Source organism: Podarcis vaucheri (genome assembly GCF_965113315.1).
Source record: "Podarcis vaucheri genome assembly, chromosome: 3".
NCBI classification, from domain to species: Eukaryota; Metazoa; Chordata; class Lepidosauria; order Squamata; family Lacertidae; genus Podarcis; species Podarcis vaucheri.
This window is the reverse complement of record NC_138761.1, coordinates 4761484-4786886: the sequence shown is the minus strand read 5'-3', so window position 1 is coordinate 4786886 and position 25403 is coordinate 4761484. Positions and strand designations below refer to the sequence as shown.

The 25403-nt window shown below is 48.1% G+C and overlaps 1 protein-coding gene across 4 annotated transcripts in view; it reads right to left on the bottom strand.

The window, feature by feature from the left end:
- Positions 1-25403, bottom strand: part of EXTL3 (exostosin like glycosyltransferase 3) — a 169482-nt gene that overhangs the window by 51222 nt on the left and 92857 nt on the right. For all 4 annotated transcript variants that reach the window (XM_082217448.1, XM_082217446.1, XM_082217449.1 and 1 more), the window contains one exon: positions 5203-7768. In XM_082217448.1, coding sequence (XP_082073574.1) covers positions 5203-7350 — 2148 coding nt within the window. In that variant the 5' untranslated portion in view covers positions 7351-7768. The remainder of the gene's footprint in view (positions 1-5202; positions 7769-25403) is intronic.

Sequence of the window (25403 nt, the reverse complement as noted above, 5' to 3'; positions counted from 1 at the left end):
ACTTTGACGTGCTTTCGAACTACTAGGTTGGCAGGAGCAGGGACCGAGCAATGGGAGCTCACCCCGTTGCGGGGATTCGAACCGCCGACCTTGTGATTGGCAAGTCCTAGGCTCTGTGGTTTAACCCACAGCGCCACACGGGTCCCATTAGATAATAAATCTATTAATGGTCTCATTAGATAGTAAAATTAGATATCTAATGAGATATCATTAGATAGTAAAATTCATGTTAAATTGCTGGTTTAGGGGTTGTTTTTAAAAGTCTGGAACGGATTGATCCATTTTGCATTACTTTCTATGGGAAAGCGCACCTTGGTTTTGGAACGCTTTGGTTTTGGAACGGATTAAGTTTGAGATCCAAGGTACCACTGTACCTTATACGACTCTTGCATACCCCAAGGTAAGTCAGCAAGACCCTGACTTCAAAGGTCTCACCAGTCATTACTCACATAGTGCCAAATGCATTTCACATCCCTAAGAATATAAAGTTGCCTTTTAAAACATCAGCGAAAGCCAACTTTCTCCTGGTGGGCAGTTGCAGCTTCCCTGCAGTTCCACAGATTCATAGTACAAAGTACATAACCTTGTGTCACCAACAGCAAAACATTTTTTTAGGAGTGCCAGGCTGTCAAAAGGCTGGGTTTCCAAGCAGATCTAGCCACACAGGGAAATGTGTGGAAAGATTCTGCAGAGACCCCTGTCTCTGTCTCAACAAAAATCCCAGTGCAAGACTGACTGGGCACTGCTGTTTGGCATAGGGAGCCTAAGAGGGGCTTGCAGATTCTTTAAGCAGCTAATTATGGCTTCCTTGCAGAAACGTATGCCTTACACCCTGAAAATCCTGTGAGGGCTTTCAACTCCCAATCATGTACATCACAAGTTACAAACTCCTATTCCTGCTTCTTGCAGCCTTGGAGGATGAACTGGTACACATCAGACAGAAGTCAATCAAACAAGGACCACAGAAGCCGACAGCAGTTTTATCGTATTTCTCATTTTCGTTTTTAAAAAATGCAGTTGGGCTCCATCTATTTTCACTAGAGATTTTATCCCACAGGTTATATGTACTCTGCCTTTAATGAACTATTGCCAGTTAAAATGGGGCAAGCTGAAACTTGCAAATAAACAAGTTTCCATTAATATTCCTCTAATCAGAGCAAATTCAGGGTTGTAGTCAGAGGTGGACTAATTTGGGGAAGATCTGCCGGGTTGTTAAGAGACCTGCTCATTTTTATGTACATTGTGCCCAAGAAGCCCCCGTCTGGCTGCCATTCTGCAAAAGCGACGAAGGAGTTAATTTTATTTCAGGTAGGCATTATTTCAAGGATTTTGTTTTAAAAAAGAGCAAAAGACGCAGCAGAACTAATGTGAATGTTCATTTCACAGTGACATGAGCAATTGTAACTCATTTTGCTGCTCCTGGACGAAAGATAATCTTTTCATTCACTCTTGCCTGTGAGCAGTGTGATTTACTAGTCAGAAACAATAAGATGAAATATTAAGAATAAGTTCATTTCATGCGGTGCTCAGATCCCGAAAGTCAAAATGGGAGCCAGTCTCTGTGCCCCAGTCTCATGGAAGAACCTTCTACTTCAAAATACCACCTTCCTCTGCTTTTGGAAACTCTGGATCTGTTTTCTGGGTTTTCTTTTTTCTTTTAGTGTTATAACTCTTCATAAAGGCAAAAGGTAAAGGGACTCCTGACCATTAGGTCCAGTCGTGGCCGACTCTGGGGTTGCGGTGCTCATCTCGCTTTACTGGCCGAGGGAGCCGGTGTACAGCTTCCGGGTCATGTGGCCAGCATGACTAAGCCGCTTCTGGCGAACCAGAACAGTGCACGGAAATGCCGTTTACCTTCCCGCTGGAGCGGTACCTATTTATCTACTTGCACTCTGACGTGCTTTCGAACTGCTAGGTTGGAAGGAGCAGGGACCGAGCAACGGGAGCTCACCCCGTCTTGGGGATTCGAATCGCTGACTTTCTGATTGCCAAGTCCTAGGCTCTGTGGTTTAACCCACAGTGCCACCTGCGTCCCTCCATAAAGACAAAGGTAAGGTAAATGACCGCTGGATGGTAAAGTCCAGTCAAAGGCGACTCTGGGGTTGCAGCGCTCATCTCACTTTCAGGCCAAGGGAGATAGCGTTTGTCCACAGACAGTTTTCCAGGTCATGTGGCCAGCAGGACTAAACTGCTTTTGGAGCAACAGAACACCGTGCCGGAAACCAGAGCGCACTGAAACGCTGTTTACCTTCCTGCTGGAGCGGTACCTATTTATCTACTTGCACTTTGTGCTTTCGAATTGCTAGGTTGGCAGGAGCAGGGACAGAGCAACGGGAGCTCACTCCGCTGGGGGGATTTGAACCGCTGACCTTCTGATTGGCAAGCCCAAGAGGCTCAGTGGTTTAGACCACTGTGTCCATATTCACAAGAGACTTTAGGCTGGCTGAGGATAGGCCAGGGTACAAGCCCCCCAAAATCCCACCAAATACCCCGGCCCAAACTGGTGTCAGGGGAAATGGGGCAGTTGTCAAAATACCCACTGAATTCCCTCTGGCCTCCACTGTGTCACCTTCAGTGAAAACACAACTCACATCTGCATCCAAATGCTCACTTTTTCCATCCACAGAGGGATTAGCTCTTGGATGTGAATCACCCGTGCACAAGCCACAAACATTTTCACAGGTGCACACTTGCCTCACATCCACAGCTAACCCCAATATCTGCACGAACCCCAGATCAAGTTGTGAGGCTCAGTCGTCAAACGTATCAAAAATGGCACAATTCAAAAGGAGAAACAGTTGACTGGCTAGAACGGCAGAAAAACAACCCACAGTATATATTTAAAAAAACAGAAAAGTGCTCCAGACAAGATATTTTTGAAAGAAGTCTTGCTAGGGTAGGAAACAAGTAGCTGTTTGTGTTCCACTCTACCCCAGTGTGACAGCACACAATTGTTCAAATTTGTTTATTTTTCTTCTTTTTAAAAAAAGCTTTTAGCGAGCTATGAAATGTTCTGCATTTGAACATGCTCTCTCTCTCTCTCTCTTTATCTTGCATGTAAAATGCCCAGACCAAGAAGCAACTCAAGGGAAGCAAATGAGACACTTTTAAGACATGTAATTTAAATCATATCGCTTTGTCCTTTTGTGCCACAGCCTCAGTCCATTTAGGACCATTTTGCTACTCTTGTTTGTTGATGGGTCTCTTTGAAAAAGTACATTAATGGCACCCGCAGCAGATGACTTCATCCCTTCACAATTCTGGTAGGCCTCACAATTACTGCAAAGTCCAGACTGCAAGGGAGCCGTAACTCTGTTTTAGGGGCCGTAAGGAAGTTGTATGGTGTAGCAAACTAGTATCTGAGGAGCACAGAGAAGCGCCCTTCCTTCAGAGGATGGAAGAAACATGGGCCGCAATAGCTCACTTTTATTCCGCCCTATAAAAAGCACCGCCAGCACCCTGGCACTTGTGGAAGGAGAGGACTTATTTTCAACAGCAGCATTCCTTCAACCGAAACTATTAAACTAAAATCATCTTCCACACAGCGTTCAGGCTTTAAAGGCAAAACATACATTTCCCACAAGTTCTCTGCTTGCGGACTGAACATGTTGAGATGTTACCCATGTAAGGATGTACATTCTCCTTTGGACAATAAAGAAGCAAGTCAAGACTCCTTCAGGGATACGAAAGGGAGAGGGTGAACTTCTGCAACGCCAAGCTAAAGTAGCCACTGCCCTGAAGGCCAGCAGGTGACCAGACACTCAAGGGACAAGATTGGCTCATCTCCATCTCCCTTGGACAACCAAGGTTGTATCAGTCTAGTAGCTAGCCATGAGAGAAGCTGCTAGTGGATGGTAATAAAGCCATCTTTCCTGGAAACATGATCAGTTCTAAGGAGCCCTTGCTATTACCTCTGCTCCTTTAGCTGCAGAGCAACTTGGACTCGAACCATTACTACCCTTTGGCCAAACAGCCTACAAATATAATACAGTCATAAAAGGTAAAGGGACACCTGACCATTAGGTCCAGTCGTGGCCGACTCTGGGGTTGTGGCGCTCATCTCGCTTTATTGGCCGAGGGAGCCGGCGTACAGCTTCCGGGTCATGTGGCCAGCAGGACTAAGCCGCTTCTGGCGAACCAGAGCAGCGCACAGAAACGCCATTTATCTTCCCGCCAGAGTGGTACCTATTTATCTACTTGCACTTTGACGTGCTGTTGAACTGCTAGGTTGACAGGAGCAGGGACCGAGCAACGGGAGCTCACCCTGTGGTTTAACCCACAGCACCACCTTGGGTTAAATATGCTTCAGGTTGAGCGTTTTCAGGTTACGCTCCGCTGCGACCTGGAAGTAACGGAACGCGTTACTTCTGGGTTTTGCCGCTCATGCATGTGCAGACGCTCAAAATAATGTCATGCGCATGCGCAGAAGTGGCAAATCACGACCCATGCGCATGCAGACGTGCAGTCGCGGGTTGCGTTCTACTCAGGATGCGAATGGGGCTCCGGAACGGATTCCGTTCACATCCAGAGGTACCACTGTAATAATAATAATAATAATAATAATTTATTATTTATACCCCGCCCATCTGGCTGGGTTTCCCCAGCCACTCTGGGCAGCTTGCAACAGAATAATAAAATACAATAATCTATTAAACATTAAAAGCTTCCTTAAACAGGGCTGCCTTCTGATGTCTTCTCCACTCTGAACTTGCTGCCTGGACTTTGGGACTCCTCGGATGCTGACATCATTGAGGATTCGCACGAGGAACTTGGAGTCTGCTTTGCTCCAAGCCATGCAAAGACATGCCCAGAGGATAAGATTGTAGGTACTTTTACAATATTTGCATACAGAGCTGGATTCTGAGACTACGCTGGCAGAAAGGGGGCAGTGGTAGAATCAGGCAACCAGTTCCTTCTCTCTCTCTCTCTCTCTCTCACACACACACACACACACACACACACACACACTTTCTCTCTCTCTCTCTCTCTCTCTCTCACTCACACTCACACACACACACACACTGCCCACTGCAAGTATTTGAAAGAATCTAAACCAGAATTTATTTCTTTTTTTTATGGTGCATCTAAAAACATAACGCACAAGCCTCAACGCTCCACGTTGCAACAAAAGAATTCCGAAGCCTCTCCATTTCTCTCATTGGAGAGAGGCAGAAGAAGCCAAATATTTCCAACTGCTCTTACCACAATTGGGACGCCGATGTCCGGCCACAGGAGGTCCTCTGACGGCAGCTTGGGAGAGTTCCAGACCACCACCACTTTGTTTAAGTAGGGGAGGCCGTTGAGCCTCTCTAGGGAGTTCATGAGAACTTCCTCTCGCTCGTAGGTCAACATGACGACGGTGAACTGTTCCCTGGGGACGTTGCCTCCCAGCGCGGCTTGGAACTCCTTCCCGGAGCCGCCAGCTCCTCCTCCGATGGGCCGGAACCCGGTCCCAGATCCGAGGAACTTGGCTTCCGACGGCAGGACAGGGTCAAAGGGTGTGTGGGGGAAAAGGTGGAAAGGGCCGGGGGCCGAGTTCCAGTTTCTGTAAATATCCATGGCAGTGAGGGTAAAATTGCGCAGGTATTTGGGCGAGGAGTAGGGCGGCTCCGTCTCCACCGGCCCCAAGTCTAAGTCCCCGTTGTCGGCCATGTTGGGGTCTGTGCCAGCAGCCTTTCCGGACCGGTGGGGGATCTCCACCGCAGCCTCCTCCCGGATGGGGACGGCCGGGATTTGGATTCGAGTCCTTATGATGGCTAGAACCGTGCTGAAGATGCTGTCCGAGGTGGAAAAGTAGGTCTCCCACAGGAAGCGTCCTTGCCTCCTCATGGCCAGGAGGTCGTTGTCGGAAATACTCCGCAGGAGAAAGTGCACTTCCGTGATACGTGGCTTTGGTATGATTAAGGCTGCCTCGTTCCACCGGATCACATCGTGGTAGGGCAGCTGGACCTGCTCTCCCAGGATCACCGGGATCGCCCCAACCTCCAGGGCCTCGAAAAGACGCATTGCGCACCCGGCGGAGATGACAAGGTGGGTATCCCCCGGGGTGATTATCAGTGCAAAAGTAGATAGTTTCAGTAGCTCTAGTCTGTCTTCCCTTTCTCCACAAAGGGCCCACTCAGTGGGCAAGCTTGCCTTAGGCTGGTTCTTACAGGTGAATTCCACCAAGACGAAGTCCAGCTTGCTGTCTTGGACAGCCTTCAGGGTGGTAATGATCCTGTCATCATAGTCGGCTGGGGCGTTGCCTTCGATTTCTTCTTCGAAGGAGCGCACTTCTTGCAAGCTGGACCGGAGAGACTCCACCTTCTCCCCCTGGAAACTGAACAGGTATTTCCGCTTGACCGGCACCTGGGGCGGGATCTCTAGGAAATTGGGCTCGGACATGGCGTGGACAAGAGGGGACACCACAATATCGAAACCCGGGCGATACTGTACATCGTAAAAGGTGGACTGGGCGACCATGGCCCGCCCGGTGCTGACGTTATAAAGGAAGTTCTGAGTTTCCGACTTCCTGGACAAGTTGATGATCAGGTGGTTGTGCCCGTCAGTCCTCCAAAAGGGCAGCGTGTGCAACTGTTGCTCGAGTTCAGTAGGTTTTGGCATGACCGGCTCCTGCATTTCCCCCACGAGGATTATGTACAAACAGGCAATGTTTGCGTTTTCAGTAACGTACACGTTCGTTCTGACAGTGGATTCAAAGGCTTGCTTAATTAAGGGGTCCAACGAGCTCCCGAAATCGAACTGGTCACTGTTGTAGACATACACGGGGAAGCCGGAAGTCAGCGGGCAGCGGGAGTAGTCAAAGCAGTTGTGTAGCCGGCAGCTCCTGTGGGATTTTGGCAGGGGGAAATTGGAGTCGTCCTTGTCCGGCAACAGCCGAATGGGCAGGGAGAGCTTGGGTTGGTTCTGCGCCATGAGTTCTTTGTAGGAGTGCTCCGTCTGGCTGATGACATTCTTCAGCTGCAGGAGGTCTTGCTTGGCGTTCTCAATGCTCTTCTTGCAGGCTTCGATCTTGAGGTTCAGCTTGGCGATCTCGCTGTTCAGCTCCTGCCTCTTGGCTTCCAGCTGCAGCAGCTCCTCGCTCACCGACTCCCGGATACGGCAGAGGTCCTGGACGTGCTTCACCTCGCAAAGCTCGTTGCCCGTGCGCGGCCCGAAGATGCGCTTGCCGGCGTCGTCAGCGTCGTCTATGGTGGTTAGGTAGTAATGGGCGATGAGGGGGAAGAAGACCAGGATGATGAACAAGGTGAAGCTGAGCCAGGTGAGTCGAATGCGGCTGGACCACCGCAGCATCCAGGGTTGACCTCCATTGCCTACCCCTCCATTCCGCAACATGGTATACCCAGTCATGAGTCCAAGAGTTGGTGCGGCCCCTCTTATCACGTTGGATCAGTAGCCATAACCAAGGCGGTTTTTACCGGCAAGGCTCCAGGAGGAAAGGCTACTGCGCCCGTTGGACCAAGGGCCAATAGAATGGAAATTTCATCTTCTCCTTGAGATGGAGGACGCAACTTCCGATCCAGTTAGAACCAAGGGCGAAACTCTTCTTCTTGGCCTCCAGTTAACTGGGTGTTGCTAGGAGAGCGCGGGCAGGGTCACCACGGCAATCGGTTGCCCCCTCCGGGCCAGAGAAACGCAACGGGAGCAAGGCAACCTTCAATGTCACCCTCCACATTCTGTATTAGCATCCAATGAACGAGACAAGCAGGGGGAAGTTCATGCAATCATGATTCTCTGTCGCCTCTGTGCTGCCAGGATTTCACCATTCCTAAAAGAGAGAGAGATAGGAGACAACCATGACACATCGGGCAATATAAGATGTGCCTCCATTGCATTATAAAAACAGAGACCAGGAAAGCATTAATAAAGAGAACAACATCCTTCCTTCTGCCTAGATCTGACCTGCGGCTTATACCATAAGCCCACAACTTATGTTGCACATTCAGCTTTATGCGATTGGTGAAAACTTTTTTGGGGGGAAAAATAGAAAGGGGAATGGCACCGGGGGAGGGGGGAGAGACTTTGGTAATCCCACCCGCCATGGCATCCTATGAATTTTCACTATATGCAATTTTGGCCTGAAGCATTATCCCCTGTGTAAGTTGTGGACTTACTGTAAAGCCAAGATGGCCACATGCTGCTTGGGTTGTGGTCAGATGCTATGTACGTTCCAAGCTTGGTACAAGAAAGTCCTGGGACAGCCAATGCCCACCGTTCTTCATATAAAACATTACTATTCAAAAACCCTCTCTCCCTCAAATTAGAATCCCAGAATCCCAGAGCTGGAAGGGTCATCGGTCTACGTAGCTCGAAACATTTCAGAACCAGGGCTCACTTTTAACCCAAACATGCATTTGGGGATCCATTTATTAACATTTTACCATCTATCTGCATGGTGGTAGTGCTCCTGTTGCAACCCAACTTGGATCAGGTCACAAGCCACTAGACAGCCCCTACCCCACCCATTGAAGACCAGTGATTCAACCCAAACTCCTGCAATGCAGGGATCACAGCTGAAGCATCCCTGACAGATGGACACCCAACCTCTGTTTAAAAACCTCCAATGAATTATTATGGAGGAGGCCGTGTGTGTGGATTACGAGAAGAAGAAGAAGAAGAAGAAGAAGAAGAAGAAGAAGAAGAAGAAGGAAGAAGAAGAAGAAGAAGAAGAAGAAGAAGGAAGAAGAAGAAGAAGAAGAAGAAGAAGAAGAAGAAGAAGAAGAAGAAGAATTATTATTTTACTCATGGGTGGAGGTCTTTGGGGGGCGGGGAATGAATAGTTATTTGTTCTACTGTTCCTTGATGCATTACATTCATCAACCTTTGCAAAAACTGTTAAAGGTAAAGGAACCCCTGACCATTAGGTCCAGTCGTTGCTGACTCTGGGGTTGCGGCGCTCATCTTGCTTTACTGGCCAAGGGAGCCGGCGTACAGCTTCCGGGTCATGTGGCCAGCAGGACTGAGCGAGCCAGAGCAGCGCACAGAAATGCCGTTTACCTTCCCGCTGGAGTGGTACCTATTTATCTACTTGCACTTTGACGTGCTTTCGAACTGCTAGGTTGGCAGGAGCCGGGACCGAGCAATGGGAGCTCACCCCATCGCAGGGATTCGAACCGCGGACCTTCTGATCGGCAAGTCCAAGGCTCTGTGGTTTAACCCACAGCGCCACCTGCATCCCACAAAAACTGTTAGTGACTTGTAAATATTGTTATTACAGTGGTGCCTCGCAAGACGAAAATAATTCGTTCCGCGAGTCTTTTTGTCTTGCGATGTTTTTCGTCTTGCGAAGCACGGTCCGTCGCAACTGCGCCTCTTCAAGCGGCTTTAAGAAAAAAGCGCAAGACGTTTTCGTCTTGCGAAGCAAGCCCATAGGGAAATTCGTCTAGCGAAGCAACGCAAAACCAAAAAACCCTTTCGTCTAGCGAGTTTTTCGTCTTGCGAGGCATTCGTCTTGTGGGGCACCACTGTATTAATAATAATAATTTATTATTTATACCCCACCCATCTGGCTGGGTTCCCCCAGCCACTCTGGGCAGCTTCCAACAAAGTATTAAAATACAGTGGTCTGTGAAACATTAAAAGCTTTCCTAAACAGGGCTGCCTTCAGATGTCTTCTAAAAGTCTGGTAGTTGTTTTTCTCTTTGCCATCTGCTGGGAGGGTGTTCCACAGGGTGGGCGCCACTACCAAGAAGGCCCTCTGCCTGGTTCCCTGTAACTTGGCTTCTTGCAGTGAGGGAACCACCAGAAGGCCCTCGGAGCTGGACCTCAGTGTCTGGGCAGAACGATGGGGATGGAGACGCTCCTTCAGGTATACTGGACTGAGGCCGTTTCTTGCAAATAAATAAAAGTACACAAAAAACCCCACCACCCTCCAATGAAGGAGAGTTTACCACCTTCAGAGGTCGTCCGTTCCGCTGCTGAACAGCTTTTACCATCAGAAAGTTCTTCCTAATGTTGATTTGGAATCTCCTTCCTTGTAATTTGAATCCACTGGTTTGAGTCCTATCCTCTACACACAGAATCGATTGAACTCACTATGCAAACCTGGATCAAATTTGAGCGGCCTTCTGACGCCAGGCTCAAAATACAACATTAGGCCGGGCTCCCTTGATTTCATCCAACTTTGGCAAGATGTCAGGACGCCAAATGATTAGAGCAGAAGAGCAGCTTCAATTTTCTGAGCTGGAACTTTACAAACCATTTCAGCCTTTGTCTGTCTCACCTTTAGAAACAAGCAGCTTACATAGGTTTCTGCCACCTTAGATGCAAATGACACGGAAAAGTACATTGCAGGAACAGGGTAGAATATTCGCACTCTATAAATTTAAAGGAAGAGAAAAAGGGAAGGAAACGTTGCGGTAATCCACTAAAAGGCAGTAGGCTTAAGGGATGGAGAGCGATTCTTCACATATGACATAATTAGCTGGTGGAATTTATTGCAAGCCATGATGGACACAAGCAGCTTTCTTTCAAGAGAGAGGGAGAGAGCAGAGCATTTTTGTGCGAATAGGCCAGCAGTATGCCAAGTTTAGACAGCAAGGGCACATGAGACAGCCATTCTTGGTAGTTGCCCCATAATGGTAAAAGACTCTTCCCTTGCAGCAAAGGCGAGGAACCTCAAGCCCAGAGGATGAATGCAGCCCCCCAGGTTTCTCTATCTGGTGCTAAGAACTCCCCCCAAGCCGCCGCCACGGTCCATGAGTCCTTTAGCCTGAGTGGTACCTGTCCTTGCAATAGGATCAAGCCCTTTGCTTGCCTCTTTCTCCTTCTCTCTCTCTCCTCCACCCCTCTGTGTAGAAACAAATGACTTTTTGGGTAAAGTACCGTTTTTTCGCTCTATAAGACGCACCAGACCACAAGACGCACCCAGTTTTTGGAGGAGGAAAACAAGGAAAAAAATATTCTGAATCTCAGAAGCCAGAACAGCAAGAGGGATCGCTGCGCAGCGAAAGCAGCAATCCCTCTTGCTGTTCTGGCTTCTGGGATAGCTGCGCAGCCTGCATTCGCTCCATAAGACGCACACACATTTCCCCTTACTTTTTAGGAGGGAAAAAGTGAGTCTGATAGAGCAAAAAATACGGTACTTTGGAATGCAATCTATTGTACAAAAGTACAAGTCACACCCTTTGCCCATCTCGCTTTTGCATCTGCGACTACCCACCACTGGCTCACAGCCCCCAGTAGGGCTGGGCAATACATGAATGTATCGCCCAAAACCAGTCTGAAGTCCACATTGTGATATCGGTTTCATAATTTTTGACCTGGAAATATATCACAAATCATGCGTGCGCTCTCTCTCTCTCTCTCTGTGTGTGTGTGTGTGTATGTGTGCATGCTATGCAAAAATCACAATGTGGGGAAAACTGTGAAGCCAGCCATTGCTTCTCTCGATTCCTGCAGCCCCTGCTAACTCTGACAGCTCAGCTCTCCCCAAACTCCTGCAGTGTGGTAGCACATCACAAGAGCAGGCGCTGACAAAAACCACAACGCAGGGAAAAACCGTGAAGCCAGCCAATTCCTTATTCAGACACCGTGATGCAGTCATACCTCTTGTTACGTTTGCTTCAGGTTAAATCTTTTCAGGTTGCGTCCTGCGGTGACCCGGAAGTACCAGAAAGGGTTACTTCCGGGTTTCGCTGCTCGCGCATGCACAGACACGCAAAATAACGTCACGCGCATGCGCAGAAGTGGCAAATCGTGACCCGCGCGCACGCAGATTGCGTTCTGCTCATGTTGCAAATGGGGCTCTGGGACGGATCCCGTTCGCAACCAGAGGTACCACTGTATATTGGTATATCGCGATCCTTGGTGATATATCACAATGTTGAAAACCAGATATTGCCCAGCCCTAGCCCCCAGAAAGTTGCCCATGAATGACAATGCTCATCAATGGTTCCTCATCAATGGTTCCTCTTCATCCTGGAGAAGAGTGACTAGTGGGGTGCCACAGGGTTCTGTCTTGGGCCCGGTCTTATTCAACATCTTTATCAACGACTTGGATGATGGACTCAAGGGCATCCTGATCAAATTTGCAGATGACACCAAACTGGGAGGGGTGGCTAACACCCCAGAGGACAGGATCACACTTCAAAACGACCTTGACAGATTAGAGAACTGGGCAAAAACAAACAAGATGAATTTTAACAGGGAGAAATGTAAAGTATTGCACTTGGGCAAAAAAAATGAGAGGCACAAATACAAGATGGGTGACACCTGGCTTGAGAGCAGTACATGTGAAAAGGATCTAGGAGTCTTGGTTTACCACAAACTTGACATGAGCCAACAGTGTGACGCGGCAGCTAAAAAAGCCAATGCAATTCTGGGCTGCATCAATAGGAGTATAGCATCTAGATCAAGGGAAGTAATAGTGCCACTGTATTCTGCTCTGGTCAGACCACACCTGGAGTACTGTGTCCAGTTCTGGGCACCACAATTCAAGAAGGACACTGACAAACTGGAACGTGTCCAGAGGAGGGCAACCAAAATGGTCAAAGGCCTGGAAACGATGCCTTATGAGGAACGGCTAAGGGAGCTGGGCATGTTTAGCCTGGAGAAGAGGAGGTTAAGGGGTGATATGATAGCCATGTTCAAATATATAAAAGGATGTCACATAGAGGAGGGAGAAAGGTTGTTTTCTGCTGCTCCAGAGAAGCGGACACGGAGCAATGGATCCAAACTACAAGAAAGAAGATTCCACCTAAACATTAGGAAGAACTTCCTGACAGTAAGAGCTGTTTGACAGTGGAATTTGCTGCCAAGGAGTGTGGTGGAGTCTCCTACTTTGGAGGTCTTTAAGCAGAGGCTTGACAACCATATGTCAGGAGTGCTCTGATGGTGTTTCCTACTTGGCAGGGGGTTGGACTCGATGGCCCTTGGGGTCTCTTCCAACTCTAGGATTCTATGACAAAGGTTTCCCACCCCTGTCTTTGGGGTTCACCAAAATCAGAGCCTGTGTGCTTTCTTATGTAAGGGCATAAAAAGATCCTGCAGGATCAGGCCAGTGGCTCAACCAGTCTTTGCAGTGGCCAACCAGATGCTAGACATCACTGCCACAGTTCTCTGCCCACCTGCAACTTCCAGCAACTGGTACACAAGGGTACACTGCCACCTTTGCTTTTAGCAGGCCCACGGCTCACCATCCATAAAGACATTTATCACACACACACAAAATCTTTGCTACTCTGGCTAGTACAAGAACATGTAGCTGAGGAGAACCTTCAACACCGAGGGCAATGCTGGAATAAACACCAGCGAGGTCACCGACCAGCACGTTGCTCCATTAATTCCCAATATCACCCAGCAAAGGGCATCCATGTAAATCACAGAAGATGTCTGGAAGGAGAGAACTGCTAGAGGGTCCAGGGAGAAAAAGGATGAATAGCTTTCTGGATTCTTGGCAGTGCAAGTTAGGATGTGTGCGTGCAGGAATGGGAACGGCTGTGGAAAAGAGATATCAAATTTACGGCATGCTATAATTTTAAGAGAGAATGCAATGAAAATGCAATACAGATGGTACCCGACCCCGGCCAGATTGGCAAAAATGTACAAAAACTGTAGTGATGTCTGTTGGAGATGCAACAATGGGGCAGGAACTTTTCTACATATGTGGTGGGAGTGCAAAGAGATAGTGGGGTTCTGGGAAAATATCTATAACGAACTGAAAAAGATGTTCAGATTTTCATTTCGGGAATCCTTTCTCCTAGCTATCATGTCAGAGGAAATTAAAAGAACGGGCCGACCAATATTTATGTATGCAACTACGGCGGCAAGGTTATTGACTGCTAAAAATTGGAAAAGCAGCAGCGTCCCAACTAAAACAGACTGGTTATCTAAAATGATGGAATACTTCCATATTGCCGAACTAACAGGGAGTATAAGAGAAGATATGGTACAAAAAGTGAATAAGGAGTGGGCTATCTTTAAGGAAGGGATGTGGGTGGCACTGTGGGTTAAACCACAGAGCCTAGGACTTGCCGATCAGAAGGTCGGCGGTTCGAATCCCTGTGACGGGGTGAGCTCCCGTTGCTCGGTCCCTGCTCCTGCCAACCTAGCAGTTCAAAAGCACGTCAAAATGCAAGTAGATAAATAGGTACTGCTCTGGCAGGAAGGTAAATGGCGTTTCCGTGCGCTGCTCTGGTTCGCCGACTCCCTCGGCCAGTAAAGCGAGATGAGCACCGCAACCCCAGAGTCGGCCACAACTGGACCTAATGGTCAGGGGTCCCTTTACCCTTTTATCTTTAAGGAATACATCAAAATTTATGTGGAAAAAGTAGAATTTCTGACAGATACTGAGTGAATCCAGAAATGATTAGAGTGAAAGGAGAGTAAAGTTAAGACAGAAGAGATTAAAGAAATAATGAAATGTGTTTAAGCTAGTTGGAAAAATAAAGTAGCTGTAATGTGTATGGGTTGCTCGTGCGCAAGTTGCCGCCTCTCCAGGCTTTGTTGCCTTGCTAAACCTTTCAGTCTGGGCAGCCCTTCACTTCGTGGCTGCCTCAGTCGCTAGCAGTATCCGTCAGTGGGCGTTTCTTAAATCTTTTCCAACATAAAAGTTGTTTGACACCCAGTCTCCTCCTACTCTCTCTGCGCAGAAGTCTTCTGCGCAGGGTGGGCGTGGGTAGCGGAGGACCCGTGCTCTCCCCGCTGGTGTCCGGTGAAGAGTCCTGGAGCCCTCTCGCCGATTCCCCCATCAGCCCCTCTATATCCCTGGTGTTGCGCTGATTTGCTTCCCCATCTGCGGAGCTGCCTCTCTCTCTGCTTGGCCCTTCTCCAGCATCATTTGAGAGCCTCCCCTCCACCTCTAGCTCCGATGTCAGTTCCCTGACAGTAGCGTAACAAGAACGGCTGGAAGTCAAGTCACTTGGTGGGTGTCCGTGTGGGGTAGGTGTGTAGGTATGTCGATATGTATAGTATAGGTAGGTATTATATAGAGTACTGTGGGTATGTCTTATGTTATGAAAATAAGGTAGTGTGTTGTGTATGTGTATTGTGTAAATGTATATGTATGTGTTTTATATGTTTATAAAAAATTTTTAAAAAGAATGTATGCATGCAGGAGAGACGAATCACCTCAGCCAGAACCTTATTTGTGCAGTACATGTGCCCGTATTTGTATGCTGGAGAAGGAAGCTGTCCGTCAAACTCTGTTAAACCTTCAAATTAACAAGCTATCCTCATGGTGCCCCTGGGTCCCACTGCTACCACGCTGCCTTATGGAACAGACGAGGTTCATCGGATGCGAGACACGAGCAGCGACTGATCGGTTGAGCTAACAGAAACAGCCTGGAGTGTGCTTAAAAGCCAGTCGTAATTTTAATGTCCTGCCCTCTGCCAGGAAAGAAGGTGACTCCAGGAGAGGGGAAATGCCTGCCCAACTCCTGTTCTCAGCCTCCGTGTTTGCTTCCCCCCCCCTCTCCCACAGGCTTCTTCTATGCTTGGGGGGGGGGGAATGTCTCTCAACACCCCAGCTTGCTTTGTGGGACTGTCCCTGGCTTCTCTCCACATGGCAAACGGTGGTTTGGTCCTACACAGAGAAACCTCCGCAAAGCCAAGTAATGCAATAGGCTCTCACACTGATCAGGACTTCTGGTATCTTTCAATGGTAGTGATGTATGGAAGTGAGAGCTGGACCATAAAGAAGGCTGATCGCCGAAGAATGGATGCTTTTGAATTCTGGTGCTGGAGGAGACTCTTCAGAGTCCCATGGACTGCAAGAAGATCAAACCTCTCCATTCTGAAGGAAATCAGCCCTGAGTGCTCACTGGAAGGACAGATCCTGAAGCTGAGGCTCCAAGACTTTGGCCACCTCAGGAGAAGAGAAGACTCCCTGGAAAAGACCCTGATGTTGGGAAAGATGGAGGGCACAAGGAGAAGGGGACGACAGAGGGCGAGATGGTGGGACAGTGTTATTGAAGCTACCAGCATGAGTTTGACCAAACTGCGGGAGGCAGTGGAAGACAGGAGTGCCTGGCGTGCTCTGGTCCAGGGGGTCACAAAGAGTCGGACACGACTAAACAACAACATTAATGCAATAAAATAATATAAATCAGGCCGGTAAGGAGGGCCCCATTTTAGATGGCTGCACTCTATTGTTATATTATTATTATTATTATCAGGCCTTTTCAGTGGCAGCACCGCGGTCATGTAACTTCCTCGCCGTCAAAGTTGACCTGCCATGAAATTTGATGCTCTTCAGACACTGGGTGAAACGAATCATGTTTTCCTAGTTTTTAATGGGTTGTCAAATTGCTCTTAGCGGTTCTCAGCGATCTGACAGCATTTAAAGATTCCCTTGCTGCTGAAACGTACTGTTTTAAATCGGTCTAATAGTTTTAGCTTTTGCCAATTGTTTTATTGCGGTTGTTCCCAGTTAAGCTTTTGTACGCTATCTTGCTTCTGTACCCAAAAGGTGGCACAATTTTTTTAAAAAATAATAATAATAATAAAAGGATGTTTTGTACAGGGGCTACAGTATTTCCCTCTCCCTGCTGGAACAGCCTTGCCTAAATATCCTCGCATTTCTGCTATCTGTTTCTATACCCAGGATTGGGATAAAAGAGCATTCCCTTTTTATGCTTGTATCACTGCAGGCAGAAAGTGCTTTTGGACATGAAATGGCTTTACGCCACTAATCTCGAGCAGAAGCCACCCAGCAGAGATTTAGAAGGAGCCGCCGGAGAATTTATCAGCCGCGAGATGCCAGATTGCATAATGCTGTGGCATGTTTCACGTTACAAAAGACACACCGAGATTTGCAGGGTGTCTAGGATATGACAGCCACGGGCAGAGGACTGTTTGCTTCTTAGCTGGTACAACCCAGACTTCCTTAAGGCCACAAAGGGAGTAATTTTTGGGTCAGGCGAGAAAATAAAGTCCAGATTCATAGTCCTAATATTATCTCCAATGAGAAGCACCAGGGAGAGTCTGAGGGAGGGAGGGCTCCCCTACCCTAACCCACTGCACTTGAGATCCAATTGCAGCTCCTTTTTGCTCTGCTCTTCAGTTTTATCTTTACATCCTGCCTCCTTTTCCCTGCTTTTTGTTCTGCTTATCTGTTGGCTTTTAATATCCTTTGCATACTCTGTACGAATAATTTCACTCATACCTTTGTACAGCGCCCTGGAATCCTTCTGACAAAGGGAGGCACAGAAATATTTTTAAATACCGGTAAATAAGACTGGAACTCGTCGACACATATACCACTTGCATTCGGACCGATAGATTTAGGTACATACCCAGGAATTCTGTGTGCATTTACAAGGCATTAAGAGTTCCCCAGCCCCACCATGCTTGCAATATTGCAAATGTGACAATTGAAAGGCACACCCACCCACCCACAAGCTCAGGAGGCGTGAAGGATTGGTTTCAAATATAAAGTGCTTCTCGAAATTCCAGTTCAGAAAAATAAAAGAGCCATGAGCATTAAAGCACCCAGCCCTCTCCCTGCTTAAACCAAGCCCCTAAACTAGACAGACCAAAAGCTCTTGCAGCCTCCACAAAGAGTGCCACTCCTGGGGAAGATCCAACAAGTTGTACTTTTCATAGAATAGTGGAGTTGGAAGGGACCCTAAGGATCATCTAGTCCAACCCCCTGCGATGAAGAAATATGCCGTCATCCCATACAGGAATCGAACTTGCAGCCTCGGCATTATCAACCCCACGCTCTAAGCAATTGAGCCATCCAGGGTTTTTGCAGCGTAACTGACAAGAAATGGTGCTCTCCAAGTGGCTTCACCTTGGGCTGCCTTCGGACTGTCACAATTTTGTGGGAGAAATGCAAGCACGCACCATGAATTTAGCTTTGGGCAATGAAAGGGGCTGAAAGCACTCTGCGCACCCCCTGGCACAACAAATCCACTTTAAAACAGAAGCTGGCTTTCTAATGTTAGGGAAGTGCCTTAACTCCCAAACCTAGATTTTGTGCATGGCCAGACAAGGGTTGCGAGACAGCATCTGAAAAAGCAGAGACATCACTTTGCCAACAAAGGCCTGTATAGTTAAAGCTCTGGTTTTCCCAGTAGTGATGTATGGAAGTGAGAGCTGGACCATAAAGAAGGCTGATCGCCGAAGAATGGATGCTTTTGAATTCTGGTGCTGGAGGAGACTCTTGAGAGTCCCATGGACTGCAAGATCAAACCTCATGAGAAGAGAAGACTCCCTGGAAAAGACCCTCATGTTGGGAAAGATGGAGGGCACAAGGAGAAGGGGATGACAGAGGACGAGATGGTGGGACAGTGTTCTCTAAGCTACCAGCATGAGTTTGACCAAACTGCGGGAGGCAGTGGAAGACAGGAGTGCCTGGCGTGCTCTGGTCCACAGGGTCACGCAGAGTCGGACACGACTAAACGACAACAACAGCAACAACATATAGGCAGGCCTGCACTTCTCAACCACTGCTGTTAACATATGCAGCTGAGAACACCCCCGGTTTTTGTTGGCCAAAGGAAAAGACTACTGCCGCAACTCCACCCTAGACAGAAATGTGCCCCTTCCCCAGAGTTCTGCCTTGCGGATCCTTTCCTTCAAGTTACCCAAAGTCAACCTTGAAGAAGAGATTTGCCAAGTAACTGAGTTTTGATTTATGACTGTTGAATTACAGCAATTACTTATTGATGTGGGGAACCTGGTTCACCCGATGACCACAAAATCTGTTTTCGAAAAATAGGTGCCTTTTCTGAAAGTTCAGTTTTTTAATAGAGACAGTGACCGTTTTCGGTGTGTCTGATAGGTGTGTGGTGGGTGGCACTGTGGTCTAAACCACTGAGCCTCGTGGGCTTGCCGACTGGAAGGTCGGCAGTTCAAATCCCCACGACGGGGTGAGCTCCCGTTGCTCTGTCCCAGCTCCTGCCAACCTAGCAGTTCGAAAGCACACCAGTGCAAGTAGATAAATAGATACTGCTGCGGCAGGAAGGTAAATGGCATTTGTATGCGCTCTGATTTCTGTCACAGTGTTCTGTTGCGCCAGAAGTGGTTTAGTCATGCCGGCCACATGAACCAGAAAGCTGTATGTGGACAAACGCCGGCTCCCTTGGCCTGAAAGCGAAATGAGCGCCACAACTCCATAGTCGCCTTTGACTGGACTTAACCGTCCAGGGGTCCTTTACCTTTACCGTATGTGTGTGGCACACTAAACCTAGAATTGACCCCAAAACATCACAAAAAGAGGTGGAATGGGGTCTCTGCAGGCTATACACAATTTCAATTAAACCTGTGGTGCTTTGGAAGATAAAGCCCACTCCATCGCTCCGTCAACAAAAGTCAAGCTGAGACTCCAAACAATGGCACTGTGTTCTGCTGCACCGCACAGACTGGATGCGCTGCAGAAGAAATGCCTTTGCCCATTACCGCTGTGTGTCTGATTTCACCGCTTGCAAAACTCCCCATGGCACCAGCAGAAGTAGCGATGAGCATCTGCAAGAAGTGCCACACTTTCAAGACTCGGGAAGCGACTGTATTGCTCCGCTGAGCACCTGGCAGGACGCAACTGAAGTGCAGCATTCTGTTCTGGGAGCCGCATTTCAAAGGAACAAGCTGGAAATGATTTTGGGAGAAAGCAGTGGAAGATGGCGTTTGTATTAAGGACCAAAGCCCAACACTGCAACGATAGGCTGAAGGACCTGGGTACATTCTTCCTAGAGGAATGGATATTAAGGGAGGGAGTTGCTGACAGCTCCGAAATATTAGAAAGATCTCAGGGACTAAATTGGCAAGCATCCATGGGTTTGAAGGACTGGGCGGGGGAAGAGAAAACCTAATGGTAAAAAGCTAAACCGGGCTACCAAGGGAGTTTGTTGAATCTACTGCCTCTGAGGTTCCCAGGCAAATTTGGGATGTGCAAGGGAGGGATGTTTTGAGCTTCACAATAGTGTTAACCAGAAAATCCCTCTGGCTTCCCAAAGCTATACAAAGCTATTGTTCTACCCATGTGAAAGAAACCCATAATGGCTGATGATAATGGAGGGGAGAGCCACCATTTATACGTTGATGTTCCCAATGCTTCTGGCACTCTGTAGGAGAAAGAACTTGCGACATTATAAAAGCACAGGTAGTCTCCATATTTGCAGCCTATTCAATAGCCTCCTCCACCAGGTCTTTTCCACAGGTTGGTCCCTGGTTCATTCCTCACAAGGAGCTTATGCCCACTAGTGTGGGGCAGCAGCTAAAACCAAGGTATGGCTCAGTGCAGCGGTTTCTAAAGTGGACAGCACTGTCCCCTGGGGGGGGGATTATTGGGGCGGGGGGGGGACTAAGAGGCAGGGGGGCACTGAAGATGTAAACGGCTATCAGACTTTGGAAAACTGCTATCCCTGGATCACATTCATCAAGTTGTGCTGACTTAATTAAACTGAATAGGTTTTTTAAAAATATTTTATTAAGGATTTTCTTGTTTTACAGAAGTGTAATGCCTCATATTTTTTTCCATGTAACATTTTTACAAATCCGTTTCATTTGTTGAGACATTAGGGGGAGAAGGAAACAAAGGGGGGGGAAGGGTTGTGGAGGGAGGGAAGATGGATGGGGGTTGGGTCGGGTGGCGATGTTATAATAGGATTTTGAATCAATGCGTAATTTATTGATGCTTCTTCCAAATTGTGTTGTGTTATGATCTTCCTTAGTGAGCTGTGCTTTTTGTAGGGCAGCGTAGGGGGCACTGAGAATGAGTTTAGACAGGGGTCAGCAAACTTTTTCAGCAGGGGGCCGGTCCACCGTCTCTCAGACCATGTGGTGGGCCAGACTATATTTTGAAGGGGAGGGGAATGAACAAATTCCTATGCCCCACAAATAACCCACAGATGCATTTTAAATAAAAGCATACATTCTACTCATGTAAAAACATGCTGATTTCCAGACCGTCCGCGGGCCAGATTGAGAAGGCTATTGGGTCGCATCCGGCCCCCGGGCCTTAGGTTGCCTACTCCTGAGTTTAGGAATCGAAGGGGGAGGCAAACCCCCCCCCAAAAAAATTGGAAACCACTGGTCTAAAAGAAAAAAATTGTATAAGCATCGGTCCTCCATCTGTCTCCATAACCATATACAGTGGTACCTCAGGTTAAGTACTTAATTCATTTCAGAGGTCCGTTCTTAACCTGAAATTTTTCTTAACCTGAAGCACCACTTTAGCTAATGGGGCCTCCTGCTGCTGCCGCGCCACCAGAGCACGATTTCTGTTCTCATCCTGAAGCAAAGTTCTTAACCTGAAGCACTACGTCTGGGTTAGCGGAGTCTGTAACCTGAAGCATATGTAACCTGAAGCGTATGTAACCCGAGGTACCACTGTACTAAATAAATGGGGCCACAGTGACAAGACATGCTGTAAGAACCATGTGCAATGCCAAGCATGGATGACCCGGCCAATACAACAACAGCTAAACTTCCCGCCTTGAATTTTTTTTATCCCCAGGGGTCAAAAGCATTCTCTCGGTGGACCTGCAACACACAGGGCTGGTTTGCCCAGCAGCGGTAACAAATTCGCCCCAAACAGAATGGTGCAAGACCTGCTTGCTGTTTTGGAGAAAACAGACCAGGGTGAACTAGATAGAGCTGGCAGCTTTTATGTTTATTTTAAGAAGTATGCTTGAGCCACAGGTGGGGGTTTTGTTGTTTCTTAAAAGGGGGGGGGAGAGAGAGAGAAAGGAAGGAGCCTGTGCCTCCATTAACAAGCTCTTTGCCCTCCAAAGGGGGGTGGCGGGGTCTCTAAACCACAGCTTAATAGAACAAAATAAACAGCAGAAGAGATTTAAGAGCCACACCTTTGGAGCCAGTCGAGAGCTGCCAAAAGGGTGGCTAATTTCGCAGCTCCATCTAGCAGCTATCTCAGCCCATTAGCCTTTCATTTCTGCCTCGCACCTCAGACTTTAAGTAAGAACCCATCAGCAAATCATTAAAGGGCTTTATCCAAGGCTCTCCTAATAGAGCTCTAATACCAGCTGGCACTGAGCAGAAAGCTAATTTCATATAATGGTCTTCCAGAGGAGGCACAAAAGGCAGGCAATGCCCAGGTGACAAGACGTTCTTGCCTTTTAAAAAAATTAGACCTCTATACTCTCCTGGCAGGAGTGGGGAGAAAAACGTGCCAACCTACTCGTGTGCACAGCATGCCCCAGTTGGCCTTTTAAAATATATTTTTTACATATATATATTTTAAAAAAAACCCTGTGCCAACTCTGCACAGATCTTTCCCCATGAATCCCAGAACAGCCGTCATTTGCACAATAACATAGTCAACGAAATGAAGCCACAACCCAACCAATTGATTGATTGATCAATTGATTGATTCATCTATTGCATCTATATCCCGCCTTTTCCATGGGTGGCGCTGTGGGTTAAACCACAGAGCCTAGGACTTGCCGATCAGAAGATTAGAACTGCTGACCTTCTGATCGGCAAGTCCTAGGCTCTGTGGTTTAACCCACCCGCGTTCCAATCTGGAACTTAAGATTGTTCAATTATAGTATCATAAGGCATTTAGCCTGCACTTATTACTGGATCACTGCTCAGAGGGTTGTTGTTTTTTAAACTGAACGTCAACATCTTATTTCACACACTGCTTCTTCAGAAGCTACAGAGGAAGACTTGTTTTACCACTTTGGGCTCACTTCCTACAGGTAGGTTAGGGGGAACTTATATCAGTATTTAGGGACACGGGTGGCGCTGTGGGCTAAACCACAGAGGCTAGGACTTGCCGATCAGAAGGTCGGCGGTTCGAATCCCCAGGACGGGGTGAGTTCCCGTTGCTCGGTCCCTGCTCCTGCCAACCTAGCAGTCTGAAAGCACGTCAAAGTGTGGATTCAAACCGCCAACCTGATCAGCAAGCCCAAGAGGCTCAGTGGTTTAGACCACAGCGCCACTCACCAGCCTACTGTTGCACACCAGTTGTGGCTCCTGGGCATATGTCTTCTATGCTCAAACCTTGAACACGGGAAGCTTTAAGTGAGAAGAACGTATCTGACAATGCACTAGTGCATTTCATCCTTCCCTGGTGGATTCCCTACCACTCCCAGGCTGCCACGTAGGGCGATACAACACCGGTGTTTGAAATTAGCCAGGAGCCAGGCACATTTTGCACCTGGTTTTCGACCACTTGCGACCAAGTGAAGATGCCTGGGCGCCAGGATGGTTCACATACTAGCAGCACGTCCTGTAGAATTGTATCCATTCTGTTTTTATCTACACAATCGGAATGAATTTCAGGAACCAAAAAGTCGTATTGAACAATACAACTTTTGAGCCGCCAAAAAGGGCAACCAGACATTCCACTTTAGTGGCTGTAACCCTGGTTTAAGGAGCCATTTGACACCTGGCTTATATATCTGAGTTTGTAACACTGCACAACACAGATCTGTAAAGCACGGCAGTAGATGCCATCTGCGAGCTACTGGGTCCATTTCAAAACGTTGGTACTAATCTACAAAGCCCTGACCAGCTTGGGACTCAAATACTTAAAAGAGCATAGGGGACACCCTGCTTGTGGTCCCCTCTATGGGTATTGTCTGTGGGGCAGTGGCACAAGGCAGGGCCTTCTTGGTGGTGGCTCTCTGTCTGTGGAATTCCCTCTCTGTGCAAATTCAGCTGTTCTCCATGTTGCTATCGTTTCAGCGCTGACTTTCAAATCCTTTGTTTGCTCAGGAGTTTTCGGATCATGCCTGGAGCAGGGCTGAGTGGTTAAGTTATTGCTGCCTGCTACATTACATTTTTGTCGTTCTTGTAAATTGATGTGGATTTTAATTAGCGCTTTTATGTTGGCTGCGTTTTATGGCCGTCGTTAGCTGCCCTAGACTCCTAGGAGAGGAGGGTGGGATATAAAAAATAAAAGTAAACAAAAACAGCTACAGCTGCCCCCTCCTCGCTTTTGAGGGGTCCGTGGGCAGGGGACGGCCAGTCTCAGGACTCTGACTGCAGAACTCAAGAGCGGCCGCAGATCACATTTGGTTCGCTCGGCAAAGCTGCACTGACTTATGTACCAGCATGGGAATTGTCAAGCTCTGGTAATTAAGAAAACGTTTTGATAAGCTTTTCAGTTTTATGAGGGCAGCCATAAAAACCTCCTCCAGACAAGGAGATACAGCAGCAGTTGTGCTGTTGAAGGAGCAAAGTAGTCTGGGGTGGGGTGGGGCGGGGGTGTGTGGAGCAGGGCGGGGGGGGGTCTTTTTCAAGGATGAGGGGTCCTCTTTAGCAAACCGTGCAGCACCCAGATAGAGGAAGCAGCGTGCAGGCAGCCCTGTTTAGGGAAGCATTTAATGTTTAATAGACTATTGTATTTTAATATTCTGTTGGAAGCCGCCCAGAGTAGTAGTAGTAATAATAATAACAACAATTATTATTATTATTATTATTTATACCCCGCCCATCTGGCTGGGTCCCCCCAGCCACTCTGGGCGGCTTCCAACAAAACACTAAAATACAATAACCTATTAAACATTAAAAGCTTCCCTAAACAGGGCTGCCTTCAGATGTCTTCTAAAAGTTTGGTATTTATTTTTCTCTTTGACATCTGGTGGGAGGGCGTTCCACAGGGCGGGCGCCACTACCGAGAAGGCCCTCTGCCTGGTTCCCTGTAACTTGGCTTCTTGCAGTGAGGGAACCGCCAGAAGGCCCTCGGTGCTGGACCTCAGTGTCCGGGCAGAACGATGGGGATGGAGACGCTCCTTCAGATATACTGGACCGAGGCTGTTTAGGGCTTTAAAGGTCAGCACCAACACTTTGAATTGTGCTCGGAAACGTACTGGTAGCCAGTGTAGGTCTTTCAAGACCAGTGTTATGTGGTCTCGGCGGCCGCTCCCAGTCACCAGTCTAGCTGCCGCATTCTGGATTAATTGCAGTTTCCGGGTCACCTTCAAAGGTAGCCCCACGTAGAGCGCATTGCAGTCGTCCAAGCGAGAGATAACCAGAGCATGCACCACTCTGGCGAGACAGTCTGTGGGCAGGTAGGGTCTCAGCCTGCGTACCAGATGGAGCTGGTAGACGGCTGCCCTGGACACAGAATTGACCTGTGCCTCCATGGACAGCTGTGAGTCCAGAATGACTCCCAGGCTGCGCCCCTGGTTAGCCTCCATCTGTTAGCCTCCATCCATCCTCCAACCGCCTCCAGGCACTCGCACAGGACCTTCACCGCCTTCACTGGTTCTGATTTGAGAGAGAGGTAGAGCTGGGTATCATCCGCATACTGATGAACACCCAGCCCAAACTGAGTAGCTGGGGAAACCCAGCCAGATGGACGGGGTATAAATAATAAATTATTATTATTATCTGCGTGTGCTCATCTGTGGGGACTGGCGGGGGCAGGACACCACTCTGCAGGCTCTGGTTTCCAACACAGAAGTCTAAAGACCAGCTTCAACTGGTTAGCATGGGGTGGGAAACCCAAGGGCTGACACCCCCCACCCACCCAATATTCCTGTACATCC